At 39.6% G+C, this 14,088-nt stretch overlaps 2 protein-coding genes across 2 annotated transcripts in view; one reads left to right on the top strand and one right to left on the bottom strand.

Moving 5' to 3' along the window:
• Window positions 1-251: 251 nt before the first annotated feature.
• On the bottom strand, window positions 252-7,643 carry cep41 (centrosomal protein 41). The gene is made up of 11 exons (XM_069686668.1): window positions 7,603-7,643; window positions 7,195-7,258; window positions 7,047-7,094; window positions 5,853-5,914; window positions 5,606-5,675; window positions 5,328-5,472; window positions 3,709-3,875; window positions 3,572-3,639; window positions 3,352-3,466; window positions 2,886-3,104; window positions 252-1,629 (listed from the first exon to the last, which is right to left on the bottom strand). Exons 1-11 carry the CDS (start codon window positions 7,633-7,635, stop codon window positions 1,502-1,504), a joined length of 1,119 nt encoding a protein of 372 aa, XP_069542769.1. The 5' UTR covers window positions 7,636-7,643; the 3' UTR covers window positions 252-1,501.
• An 831-nt stretch (window positions 7,644-8,474) lies between these two features.
• poc1b (POC1 centriolar protein B) overlaps window positions 8,475-14,088 on the top strand; it is a 46,217-nt gene continuing 40,603 nt past the window's right edge. Inside the window, exons 1-10 of the mRNA XM_069686689.1 lie at window positions 8,475-8,561; window positions 9,149-9,233; window positions 9,589-9,760; window positions 10,017-10,196; window positions 10,630-10,737; window positions 11,174-11,289; window positions 11,537-11,670; window positions 11,824-11,892; window positions 12,034-12,186; window positions 13,194-13,271. Coding sequence (XP_069542790.1) covers window positions 8,547-8,561; window positions 9,149-9,233; window positions 9,589-9,760; window positions 10,017-10,196; window positions 10,630-10,737; window positions 11,174-11,289; window positions 11,537-11,670; window positions 11,824-11,892; window positions 12,034-12,186; window positions 13,194-13,271 — 1,110 coding nt within the window. The 5' untranslated portion in view covers window positions 8,475-8,546. The remainder of the gene's footprint in view (window positions 8,562-9,148; window positions 9,234-9,588; window positions 9,761-10,016; window positions 10,197-10,629; window positions 10,738-11,173; window positions 11,290-11,536; window positions 11,671-11,823; window positions 11,893-12,033; window positions 12,187-13,193; window positions 13,272-14,088) is intronic.

The following is a 14,088-nucleotide window of genomic DNA, read 5'->3' as shown; positions in this document are numbered from 1 at the left end:
TGCTTCCTATATCACCTTGTCCTGATCCTGCAACTTTTTATACTAATCTTAGTTAACACATGATACTAAAAATGTATCTGATCAACAACAAATGATTATATAATAAATGTTTTTCTTCTAAAATGTACCCGAATGTGGCCAGCATGGAGGCAGGATTGGTCCCAGTTTTCATCTCAAAACTCATACATGAGGTCAGGTCCTCTCTAAACAGAAGATACACTGTATATGTGAAGACAAGGCAACAACTCCGATACAGCAAACAATTACACACTTTATTTAACATTAATTTACAATCAAAATCATGGGATCGGATCATTAGTGTTAGTTAAGACTGATGGTGAAAACAAATCACAAACAAGGCCAGCCGAGGAGTCCATTATTTAAATATGTGCACTTCAAATGAGACGTGTGAGTGTAACAAGGGAAAGATGACCAAGAACTATGCAACGAGTCACAACCACGCCAAAGCATCAAAAGGCCACTAATTAGCAATACTGTTTTACAAATGCATCTGTTGGTATCAAGTCAGCGACTTATTTTGTAACAGAAATTAAAAACTGCAACTTTTATGATAATATGGGCTTAAATAAATCCCTTAATTTGTCCACACACACACACACACACACGCTTACACAACAAATGATCACAGTCAAGTAACAGCATAAGTGGACAGAAATAGTTGCACAAAAAGGCTGTTGCACTTTCTATCAAGGTTCACAATAAGATATTGTGACAAAGTGGAGAAACTTCCAAACATACAGCACAGCTTTTCTTCATTTAACAAAATAAAACAACATCTGGAACATGAGTCATATAAATTACATTTCATGTAATACTTCCTTCATGTCATGTCAACATTCAGCTATTCTGTGTCCAGGAAAAAAAGGTTTGTGGAATGACATTTAGTGGGTGGTATATACTGATGGAGCTGTGCAGCACACGTGGCCTATAAGGACATAATCAAACAGACAATACAGATAATTCCTAGAATTGAGTGCTAGTAGTGAGAATAGTGTTGCGTGAACAATTAAACAGAGTGCAATAAGGTTCACAGATGAGACTCTGTGCAAACATTCAGATATAACATTTATTAAATATATTAAAGAAAAACATAAAAGGGAAAATGCTAAAGTCTGACATTAATCTCCAAAGAAGATGAGGAGTGCAGTGAAACACCGGTTATAACAAGGCCTTTGAGTATAGTTGTTTTTGGGTAGTTGCTTTGTGAGTTGAATTTTACCGAGGCTTGTGTAATTTCTGAAACTGAAAATGCAGAAGCTAAGAATTCACATTCAGGAAGTGTGTCTGATAAAATTCTGAAGGAAAGGTTGCAGAGGGCACTACAAACACATGTTTGTGCACATACATGAGTTGTGGTGTTATTTATCCCACTTGTGACTGTGCAGCAGTATGGTGGATGATAATGTTCAGACTGGGACCAGTGATGGAGCGGAGAAATGTAAATGAAACTGAAATAAATGGACGTTTTTGGGGGGGGGGGTTATTTCCAGGGCCTGCTGCTCTGAACTCTGGCGCTGTCTCTCCCACCTTTGCCAGAACTCTGACGGCTCTGAGTGCTGGACGCTTTAGACTGGGCGCTGCTGGTTGACATGCGGCTGGACATGCGACCTGCAGTGAACACAAATAATTGTGAGGGCGAGGAAAGCCACTGAACAGATCAAAAGTGACATGTTTGAGACTATTCGTTTCTTGGTGCAAGTTGAGTTTATGCTCTTCAATCTGTCAGATTATAGAATAATAAAATGAGATAGAAGGAGCCACTGAAAAATTAGAGCCCCATGTTTTGAGAACTATGACTGGTCTGTATTTCTTTATTTTACTGGTCAAATATTCTCCAATAAATTCCTTGAAAGGACATGACATGCAACTTCTAATTCATAAAAAATATTCTGGAATAATAACTATGTTATTTCAATGAATTGTTTGCATAGAGCAAGACATGCACACGTCTTTTTGTGGGGTTGCATGGTATGTATACAAACAGAACTACAATAAGATCGCCGTGTAAATAGTTATACGTTTCTTTATACATATTTGCATGTATACTTTGTGTACATATCTTGGTACACTGGTATTTGTCACAGTTGTGTTTATAAAAATGTGTTGCTATTTACATTTTCCGTGCATACGCATGACATGCACGCTTTTGTGGTACGTGTTCTACTTATATATTTTTCTCAGGGTAGATTTTTTGTGTGCAATATTTTTGTATGTAATTTAAAAAATCATCTAATATGTTACCTAATAAATTATGGATGTCAGCTGTATCTTATCAAGTGGATGTCTGTATGTATTTAAGATGGCGACTCACAAATGCCTTCAGAAGTCTGAGGAAGAGCATGTTGGCTCGAAACGTCACTCTGTGCTGAATAAAACCCTCTACGGGAGCTTCCTGGTGTGCGGATATTTATATATTTTTTGCATAGAGCAAGAGCCAGTAAGTGAACAGTTGGCCAGCTAAAGCATACAATCCTTCACATGTGAACAATAAAGGTTTGAACAGTATGTGGATAATACACAGTTTTTCATGGAAGTTCCTCTGTTAAACTTAAAGTTTGGCAATACTTGCCAACTGTAGCAACCAACTGATATGGGATTTTAGAAGGAGTAAAAGTCAACCCCAGCATTGTTGTCTAAATTATTTTTTTTGTAAATTAAGTTTAAGACATATCAGAAAACTGTGATAGGCTCATAGTACTGGCTGACCAATTGGTCAGTCGGGCTCTGCCATATTGCATAGATCTTCCCATGGAAAGTTTCTTAAAACGTCACTATTGTGTTATGATATTTGAGACACCTATAGTATAATGCTGCAATTTTCAATTGGAAAATGAAACGTTGCGTTTCTGAGAGTGTGGTCTTACTGTTGGAGTTACTGGGGATGAGGACCTCCTCCAGCTGCTCCTGAAGCTTGGCCAGCTCGTCTGATGTAAACCTCCACCTTTTCTCTGCCGCCTGCTGCAACGACTGCGGCTGCACAGAGCTCTTCTTCCTCCTCGATGATGTCGGAGAGGACAGACACGATGTCGGGATGGAGCCTGTCGTCATGCTTTCTGGAAATTTCTGAGCGATTACCTTCAGACCTGGGAGAGGGCAGCAGAGTAACACGATAAACCTTTTCTTACACAGGACCAGCAGCAGAGCTGGTTTGGGGTGTTTTATTATCCTTTTTAGATTAGTGTGACAATGTAGACAAGTGAAATACATGTTGCCAAATGAGACAAACTTTAAATTATATCTGAAATAAAATCACTTTTCTATAAAAGATGTCATATTAACTTCTTTTGAATCCTTTTAAATGAAGTAGACTGGACATGAGGGTTTGCTCACCTCCAGACAGCATAAACAGATTCTCAAATCCTCGTTCACACATGGTGGTGGCTGCCTGGCTGGCTATTCTCTCGTCCTCGTCGTACACAATGATGATCTTCCCTGCTGCATTTTTCTACAGTTTATTGGTTAAGTTTAGACAATTGAAAAGAAAACTGTAATTGCAAAAAACAAAAAAACAGGACAGGTAACGTTTTGTGTAGTTTGTGTTAAAGGATACATATTGCAGCACGTCTCTGGTGTAGGGGTTCATTGTTCGGGATAGCAAGGAGATGGGGAAACTGTGTGCTGTGGGAGAAAGAGACGATTGAAAAAAATGCTGGATCTATGGACCTAGCTACATATTGATGCACCTACCGCTGATGATGTGGCAGCGGTCGTATAAGTCGCGGTCCCGTACGTCCAGCAGCAGGTAGGGGCAGTCGGGGTACGGCCTGTCAGCCAGCTCGGAGCTGAACACAGAGTCATTCTGCGTCTTCTGATTGGTCCTGTCCAGGTTCAGCTCTCCAACGCCGCTAATGACACTGTAAGAGATAAAAAGGTTAGAGGCTGCAGTACCTATCAGAAATACAAGATTATGTTTACATTGAGTTATATACCTCGATATCTTTACATTCTGTGTTTAGCCTTTACAGCTTTTTGTATAGCTCTTTGGCGTCAGTAATTTATGCTGCTGAGCCAAATGAAAACTGTGTAGGCAGAGTGCTTTCCCCTTGTGTACGTTTACCCCAGCACTTCTTTCTGTCTACCTGTCCTCCCCACAAGGTGAGAGTAACCGAAAAGCTCAGTCATCACAGAGGCCCAGGCTGTGCCCCCCTGGAGGGACCATAGAGGGAAGATAGAGTTACACTCCTGGGGTTCCTGTTCAAGCTGAAAGAGGGGAAGAGGACGCAGGTGAGGGGAGAAGACGCTTAGAACAGATTGAGGGAGGTTATTGTGAGGAGATGGGGGTGATGGGGGCGTGGCAGGTGGCTTTAGGGACAAAAAGGGGAAGTCCGGATTGTTCCAGCGCAGATACAAATATGTTGGGTGTTGGGTTACAGGTGTGACTGTTGGGTGTGGGATGATGTTGTGCGCGTATTGCTATGGATAGAATAGTGGAGACGATACAAAATAGAATCTGACTGTAACTTAAAGAAGGAGAAACGTTAGCAACATGGCGAGCTGTGGTGGCAAGTTTAAAACACTGGACCTTCGTAAACTCTGTGACTTAAGGCTGGACATTTATGAATCTATCTGCAAAGGGTGCACAGAACACAAGTTAAAGGGTCAGCTCACATAAATTGCATAAAACAATCTTCTCAACCTCTTCTGCTACATCTGAAATATAAACGGACATCAACAGAGATAACAGACTAATTTTGTTTTCGGGCCTATATAATTGTAAAAATGACGTGTATTTAATAGCCCACCTACTATTGTAACTCCAGGACACAACCAGCTGCATAATAGGTTACTGAATATACAAAGTATAAAAGACAGAGCGTGAGAGACAGAAGTACAGTTACCACCATGCACAGAAAGTCGTTAGATCTTCACAAGGATCTTAGTATTTTGTTTGTGGTGATAAACCAAAGTCACATCATTTAAACGATGAATACCAGAAGGTAAAAGGTAGCACAGACCTTCAGATTTACTAATCTCACTTTCATCCATTTATATGAAATTACTTTAGTACTTTTGTAGATGACTATTGTAATATTGTTTTTCTTTTGCACTGACCCATACACTTTATATTTTCACTTACATATGAGTTGTTTTTTGTATTTCTCTAATTTTGTACTGTATTTTTCTGGCACTATCATTTTTAAATAAATAAAGTTCTATCTTGTCTTTATTCTGGTTATGTCAAACAAACAGGCTTTTGACCAAGTGGCCTTTATGAGATTGTCCATCTAACAAAGAGTAATATGGTTTGTTATCTACAGTAGGAGTTCTTCAGTAAAGCCTTTACAGAGTGCTGAGCTGTACAGTACCTTAGCAGTGTCGACCTGGCAGTGTGGCAGATTTCCCTGCTGTCTTCTGCGTCCTGACGATCTGACAGTGGTGACGCCTCAGTGGAGCCGTTTGTGCGTTCAGAGAGACACTCCAGGTCTGCATCAGACACCACTGACACACCGTCTGCAACAGATGGTCAACAACAGTACTGTTAAAGACATATAGTCAAATAAATACCATCCATCACAGTATAGACAGTAAACAAATACGAATAAAGTTTTACAATGTTAAGTCATTTTGCCTTTTGTTAGGTTACCTTCTGGTACAAGGGATTCGCCGTCATTCTCACTTTCATTCAGTTCTGATACAGAGGCGACCTGAAGTATCTGGTTAAAAAACAAGATGCTCATGTTGTTATGTTGTAAATTGTATGTAAAAGTGCAAAGAGAATTGTATCCTGGAGTTTGTATATGAAGGGAACACATCAAGCTAATGTTATTACCAGCCTTCAATCTTGCAGGACATTATGGTTCTGCCAGTAAATAAACTAAATTAATACGTACCAATTGTGCAAACGTTGTGACCTTCAACCGCTTGAAGATTTCATCTTTTCGATATCTGTAATCTGGAAAAAAAGAAGAACAAAAAAAACTTTTGTCTAAGCTGTAGCCGCTGGTCTAATCACTTTGACTGATAATTGCAAAACATAGCAAAACAGGATTATTTCTTTAGCCATTCCATGCAGCTGGACACACGATCAACTGAGTATTTCACATCCTCTTTCTCCTCATCCCTGTCTAATGCTTCACTGAACCTCAGCTCTATTCTGTCCATTCCCATGCTACCTTCAAGCCAAAGCTGCCACTAATATACCCAAACCAGGCTGCTTGGTTTTATCTGTGCTAGTGATACTGGTATTATCCACAGCGTGACCTCACCAGCTCAAAACCCCTGCTGGCACCTGACCAGCATGTCCTTATAATCTGTGTACAGTCACACGGAGGAATTATTGTGGACGGCAGAGTAATCCTCCAACAGAGAGTGAAGGAATCTCCATCACTTATCACTGAGAAATCAAAAGAATGGGTCAACAAAAAATGACCAAGAACTTATTCAACTGTAAATATCAGTGGGTAAAAGCCTCTACGGTTTACACCTTGTTGTACATGGACAGACAAAGAAAAAATAGTGAAAAAAGTCCTGGCAAATCTTAGCTAAAGTGTACATCGACATTACTCTCAGAAAAGACCACAATTGGATAACCTCTGAGTTTTACTAAATACACATGTTCACATTTAGGCAGAATGAAAGGTGTTTATATGCACCAATGGACTGAGCATGCAGAAATGTCATGGATCCAACAGTCAAGGGCAGCACATTAAACAGAGAGATGGACTATACTGTACTGAGTAAAAACTGTGGTTAAAACTATTGTGTCCTTGTGATGTGTCCTTTAGGTAGAGATCAAATCTGCCTCTATTGTTGAGTAACCCTGTGAGTTAGAAATTAAAATATGACGACTTGTTTAATAATGTTAAATATCCAGTCATCTTAAGACAACTTTTTCAAAGGCACCCCATAAACAAACATCTCCTCCTGAGTCAATCTAAAAGTTTATGATCACACTTGAAATGAAGTATTTCTTCTTCAGAAGAGTACAAACAAATGAAGTAGAAAGATCAACCATTATATCTATGAACCCACCAGTATGTACAATTACTTGCCAGCTCAGGTTCCTCTACAAATGAGTTACTCACTTTTTTTAATCTCTTCCAGTTTTTCCATATACTTTGTGAGACTGCATCCTATAACATGAAAACACAGTCAGGGGACAGTCAACAGTCAAAACGAGCATTAATTATTTTATTTCCCTAGTTTACAACATTGAGGCAATGAACAACATACCTGTATCCAGCCTTGTTTTGACATGTTGGTACTTAGCGTTTTTCGGTATCCTTTTTTTCAGGTACTACAGAGAAAAACAACAATATTTTTTTTTGTTAAGCTAGCTGTATGGCCAAAACAAATTGAATATCAAAATCTGACGATTTATAAGTTAGCCTGGAAGCATATAGAAAGAGCTACCGTTAGCCCTGACAAAATACTGATTGTTAAAGGTGCACTGTGGTTGATATGGTAACTTAACCCTTACCGTAGCTAACTAGCTAGCTTGTTGGGACTGCTACGTTTGTTTTTGTTGGCCAAGGCCGTATTCACAGTACATACATTTATCTACATACATTTATGGATACTGCAATAATACAAGTTAGCGGGTCACTAAAATCAGTAATACTGTCATTAAACTAACGTTACCTCCACACCGCCGATGCCTCGATTTAACGACATCTTTTCAAACTGAGATACCAAACATTGAATTCCAAGTTTAACAATCTCGGTGCTGATTTGTCACTGCTGTTCCAATAGCCAATCAGAGGAGCCGATACTGAGCCACTTCTCCCTCAGAGCAGCTTCATGTGATATGGCTGGCTAGTTGCTTAGCAGCGGAAGACGCTCCACCTAATGACGTGTTGCATTCAGGTCACAAAGAAAAAGAACTAATGTTTTTGAATAATAATAATAATAATAATAATAACAATGCAAAGTAAAAAAAAAAATAACGTTCCTGACCTGTCACTAGTGCCTTGAGGATGTCCATTCACTCTACCACTGATCGATTCCCGTAAACAAAACACTTACTTAATATTCATGCCATGGTCTGTGTATTGTTTTTTATTAAATAAAAACTGTATTATGCAGTGAGCTTTTGCCTTCAGGTCAGTAAGCAGCAATAATATAAAACAGCATTGATTCATTCTCAGAATGTCCCAATAGCTTATTACGGATGTTATTTCTTAATTGTGAATGGGGTTTTCATATAGGATTATGTTATCTACATGTTTTCCTATGGTTCCTGAATGCGGCACCACTCTCTCTACGTTGACACAAAATCAAGCCACAGGTGGCTAGTTATGTAGCGGTTGAAAGATAGATAGAGGCAGTTGTTCAGCTGCTAGGTGCTAGGTAAGTGAAAGGTGGCTAAAGCAGGCAAACAACTCAGTTTTCACTGAGAGTACATCAAATGAAAAGTCAACAAAGGTTGCTAAAAGACTGTGGAACATGAATCATCTGAGTTCGACTGGTCAGGTCTGAGTCAGTTGAAGGCGCACTGTTTGACAGCCATGGAGGTAACGTTACAGAGCAGAACAGCGGTTCAACTTTCTCTCTGACAACATTGACTCTTTTATTAAACGCCCATAATGGCGTCTGTTTTGGTAAGTATATTGTTCAATACGTTAGTAAAGCTCATGAGCAAAAGTGTTTGTAGTTTGATAACGCTTACTGGTGCTAATAGTAGCTGAGTCGGCGAGTTTGCTAGCTGCAGCTCTACTAATAGGATTTGCTGAGGGGTCTGTCAAAAACATTTATGGTCCTCTCTGCTAAATCCCTTCAACGTTGTAGACCCGCTTGTTGGTAGAAAAGGTATTTTAGCTCTTCAAGTTAAACGCAACTATTTTGGGTCAGTTCAGGCAGGCAGGCTGTATCACATGGGACTTTCCTGCATAGCCCTCCACTATTTAAAAACACAACATGCAGTTTTCCTCAGTCTAGGCGGACGTGTATTAACTCTTTAAGTGTTTACTGCACAATGCTTAACAAAAACGTAACAGAGTTTCCATCGAATACACACAGATCTAGTCTTAGTGCTAATTTTTCATGGTTATGCTAGCCGTGGTAAGACCTCTATGACCACTACTTTTCCATACTATTAATGCGTCTGATTTTTGTGCAAACTTTTGCTTTATTAAAACTGAAGAGGAAATGCAAAGTTTTCCTAATGGACTGTGCATTGTCATTGCAGGAGGATCCAACTCTAGAGCGACACTTCAAAGGGCATAAAGATGCTGTCACCTGCACAGACTTCAATCCGAACTGCAAACAATTGGGTAAATTCTGCAGTCATTACATGAATCACAAATTCACAGATACAATTCAGTTTTAGTCTGTAATCACACATCATTCTTTTGGCTCTCAGAATGCATACAATATAGATTTAATATGATTGTTGAAACATTTATTTTCCCTCTAGCTTTAACCCCAAACACTTCAGTTGATCTTAAAGTATGTTGTATAGCAAGCATGACTGGCGTATTTTAAAAAGCAGTTAAGTTTAATCATCACCAATCACATATTCACTGTTGAAATCCCAGTTATTGAATCTATGCTCTTCTCCAGCAGGAACTTTTGTCTTTTGTGTAAGTCATGATTTTCTAAGCTCATCTTTCTTTTGTCTTCCACTAGCCTCGGGTTCAGTGGATAAGAGCCTGATGATCTGGAATCTTGCTCCTAAGGCGAGGGCTTTCCGCTTTGTTGGCCACCAAGACGTCATCACTGGGGTGCAGTTCTCCCCCTTTGGTAACCTGGTGGCCACTTCCTCCAGGGACAGAACAGTTCGACTGTGGACACCTTCCATGTAGGTCCAAGTCACCTTTTCCACTTTAATCAGGACCTCTTTGTTTACCAAGCAAAATATGTGGACCTTGATATTAAATGTATTAAATTGGTCTGATGCTCAGATTGATCTTTCACTATAGTGGAAATTCTAACACTGTAAACTGGCAAGATGGTCACACATATAAATTAGGCCGAGGCTGCATGGTGTAAGTGGTATCTGCTGGTTGAGGCTTGAACCCGTTTCTCATCTGTTTTGATGTGTCTGTGTGTCATAGGAAAGGAGAGTCAACAGTGTTCAAAGCTCACACTGCCGCTGTAAGAAGTGTTGCCTTCTCCCAGGACGGCCAGAGACTGGTGACAGCGTCTGATGACAAGTCTGTCAAAGTGTGGAGTGTTCAGAGACAGTGCTTCATCTACTCCTTGAGTCAGCACACCAACTGGGTGCGCTGTGCCAGGTACTGAGCAGCGCCAAGCTCGCAATAACTTCTCATGTTGTTGTGTATCGTTGTGTGTGTGTCTTATAGTTTACCTAAAAAGTAGCTTTACCACTTCAGAAAGAGTTTTTGTCCTATTTGCAAAGGATTTTTCCAAATATAAGCGAAACTATTATTATTGTTATTTTAAATATAGCCAGTCCAATATAGGATCTGTGAGACCAATACGGTTTTATAGAACAAAATTGAATATAGACATTTTTTAACTGGAGTGAATTTGAACTTTTTTATGTGGATCTTGCACCATTATGACCATGCAAAGAGAGTTGCTTTCTTAAACAAATAACTTATTTAAAGAATATTTTACAATATTTTACAGTGTCAGCCAATTCTCATGCAGACAGATGTCTGCTCAGCTGGAATAACTAGCATGATTTGTCTTTTCCTATTTCAGGTTTTCTCCAGATGGGCGGCTGATAGCTTCCTGCGGAGACGACCGAACAGTCCGACTGTGGGACACGTCCACCAAACACTGCATCAACTGTTTCACTGACTATGCAGAGTAAGAGCTTAAACAACCTGGCTTGGTGTCCTGTACTTCTCCTCTGCTCTAAATTTGCCATTACATTGGGTTTTGTTTTAATTACATCATGGCGACTAAACTTATGTGTTAGTAATTTCATCAAAATATCTTTTTTTGTGTAATTTTTTGTAACAATCTCTGGGTATTATATTTTTCCCTTTTGTAATGTAAGAACCAATATAACTCCAAACAGAAGGTTGCAGCAGGTGGAGAATGTAGATTCTGTTTTTAGATGGAAGGGCAACACATCACTTAAGATAATTGGATTTTTTAAAACAGGCTTTCAAAATTGATCTAAAATTAAATCAATTAAGTTGAGTCATTGCTTTGGCTCTGCCATGATTGCATTGCTCTGTATTATTTACACACCAAGCGTTAACTGATGCCGGTCACTGACTTCCACTCGTTCTTCCAGATCAGCGACATTTGTTGATTTCAATTCAAGCGGCACCTGTATAGCATCCTCAGGAGCTGACCATACACTCAAAATCTGGGATCTACGGACCAACAAGCTCATTCAGCATTATCAAGGTATGTCAGAATTTTAGATTGCCATATATTTAGTTTCGAATTTTAACCAATTACCTGAAAATCCTTGCCAATGTCTCTATAATTGATTGATATAATTGTTTTCCCAGTTTGTCAGCTAAGGAATAAGCCTGTTATAATCCTGTAAGATGTTAAAACTACTGACATATTTGACTTTCTCCTGACTTAGTGAGAATTGTAGTTAATATTATTAAGTGTGTGTCTGACTTCCTTTTCTGCCTTTGATCAGTCCACAGTGCAGGAATCAACAGCTTTTCCTTTCATCCATCCAATAACTACCTGATCAGTGGCTCCAGTGACAGCACTGTTAAGATCCTGGACCTGCTGGAGGGACGCCTCATCTACACCCTCCATGGACACAAGGTGAGGCAGCAGCAGAGCTCACTTCACCAACAGACACCAGACATCTTCACACAACGTCCGACATCATCGTCAGTCTTAGGAGCAAAATTCAAGCTTCAGTTTTTCCCTGAATTATGCCTTGAGGAGTCTCTGCTGTGTTATGTACTTTTTCAGGGCGCTGTAATCACCGTAGCCTTTTCTAGAGCTGGAGATCTCTTTGCCTCGGGGGGAGCTGATAGTCAGGTTGGTGTTCCACTAAAAATAATGACCCTGCTTCCCCACACGCTCACTAACTTTTAACTTTAAGGTCATACTTTACTTTCTGTTGTAAAAAAAATTAGGAATGTGGGTCATTGAAAATGTGCTGTTCCCTCGATCCCCTAGGTGCTAATGTGGAGGACAAACTTTGACACCAAATCTTACCGGGACATCCTGCAGCAGCACAGCCGGAGGTCAACCCCTGATCCCCCTCCCCATGTTTCTGATATCCACCCCAGAGGACCCCACCTTCACCACCCGAAGCCCAGAGCCATCCAGGTCAGTTCAGCTTCTTAAAGTGATAATCTCGAAGATGGCAGTTCCGTTCTATTTGGTAGCACCTTTTGGTGATAAAATTCAGCCTTCATCTGAGCGATGAATTTATTTCTTTTTCTTTGGATTTTCACTTATTTTTGAAGTTGTATCTGTAGTCAGTCTTTGTTTGTTCAGCCATAGTAGATTACTGTTTACTCGCAACACTTGCAGAGACCGGAAAAGCAGCCGCTTAGCTCCGCCTACCCTCTCTGGCAGACCAACCACTGCTGGCTGATGGAAAACGTGTCACTAACTGGGCGCCGCTTGTGATTTTTTTCTGCAAAAGTCGCCACAGACACCCAGGGTGTAATACTGCAAATGCAAAGGCTTTCATCATTGTGTTACCTCATTCAGTGACAGATAGTGACTTTACAGACATTTATTTAAATATGAAAATCAAGATACCTTTAAGCTTATACTGAATTCTGCTTTATATTCTGCTAGTTTAGTATTTTAAAAACCATAGTAAACAAAGTGTTGTATTTTTACAACATCTACAGAGCCACAGAAACAACTAGGAATAAGGTACAACTTGTGCAATCCAGGAATACAATCAAAAAATGATCATGGCACAAAAGCACCACATAAGGCTAACAAATGATGGACAGTTCCCTGGCCTACAAACAATCAGAATCTCTTGTTTTATTGTAACGGACCACTGTCCAAGCCTTACTTCACGTTCCTTTACACGCAGACAAGCAAACAGGTTGCTTGACACTGAGTTAGTAAAATCTGTTTGAACATTAAATGTTACAGGTGAGAAATCAGCACGTGTTTAAAAGGTTATAAACAGAGCAGCTCTATGTGACTTCTTAATTCACTTCAAAGGATGTATTGGCATTTAAGTTTAAAGAACAATTTTGCCAAAGCATTCAAGTAAAAAAATGCCAAAATATTTGGCCAAACATGAAAGCAGTAAAATTAGCAATACCACAAACATTAAAACCATCCTCTTTTCTTTCTCTTCACAGATCAGTCCAACAGTAGCAGACACTCAGTCCACTGATCCACATGTCATAGAGCTGGGCCAAGCTGGTCACAACACCACGGTAAGCTGGCAAAACACATCCACTGTCAAACAGCTGCATGAGAGCAAGAAACATCCCAAAGCACACTTAGGATATGTGAACATGTTAGTTAAAGGGATAGTTCGTTTTATTTTTTTTAAGTGGGATTGTATGAGGTACTTATTAATAGTAAGTGTACTACACACAGTAGATGACGGTCAGCATGGCCTGTTTGGAGAAGCAGGCTGGAGCACCAACACAGAAGCTAAGCTACGTACTGCTATACACAGGGTAACGAGAAACACAGTTTAGCTACTTAAAAAGTCCTACATATAAAAAACATGTAAGAATATTGTAACCGCTCTATCTTTCCGTCTCTTCGTTTTTATCTGTACAAAAACAAACGTCACTTTTCTCAAGATGAGGAAATCAAAGAATTAGATTGTTCCTATATTTACAGGCTGAAATTAAAAGTTTGTGTCTGTTGAAAACACTTTGTTATTATTCATGGAACACGTCATATAGTTGTATTTATTTGGGGGGTGGTGCATGACCAGCAGGTGGCAGTGCAGACCAGTCTTTCCCGCGCTCTGCAGCACATGTATCTGCCTTAAAGCACAACAGCACATTCACGTGTCTCAGAAACTGTAATGCCAGCAGAAAGGAACACTCTGCTGTCTGTGTTTGCTCTTTCATTTGTGTTTATCCTTAAAACACTCTGTTCAGCGTCATGTTTACAAATACACTAATTATAATCTAATCCTAAAATTTTGCACTTTACACACTGGTGCTGCAGAGCATCACAACAGTTCAGAGATTACATTTATAATATGAATATGGTTTAGGTATCTATTTTTAC

Source organism: Semicossyphus pulcher, unplaced genomic scaffold (assembly GCF_022749685.1).
Source record: "Semicossyphus pulcher isolate SPU_LCO1_2020_fin unplaced genomic scaffold, fSemPul1.0.p SCAF_8, whole genome shotgun sequence".
Classification (NCBI taxonomy): Eukaryota; Metazoa; Chordata; class Actinopteri; order Labriformes; family Labridae; genus Semicossyphus; species Semicossyphus pulcher.
Note: the sequence above shows the minus strand (reverse complement) of the source record. Positions and strands in the feature narration are given on the sequence as shown.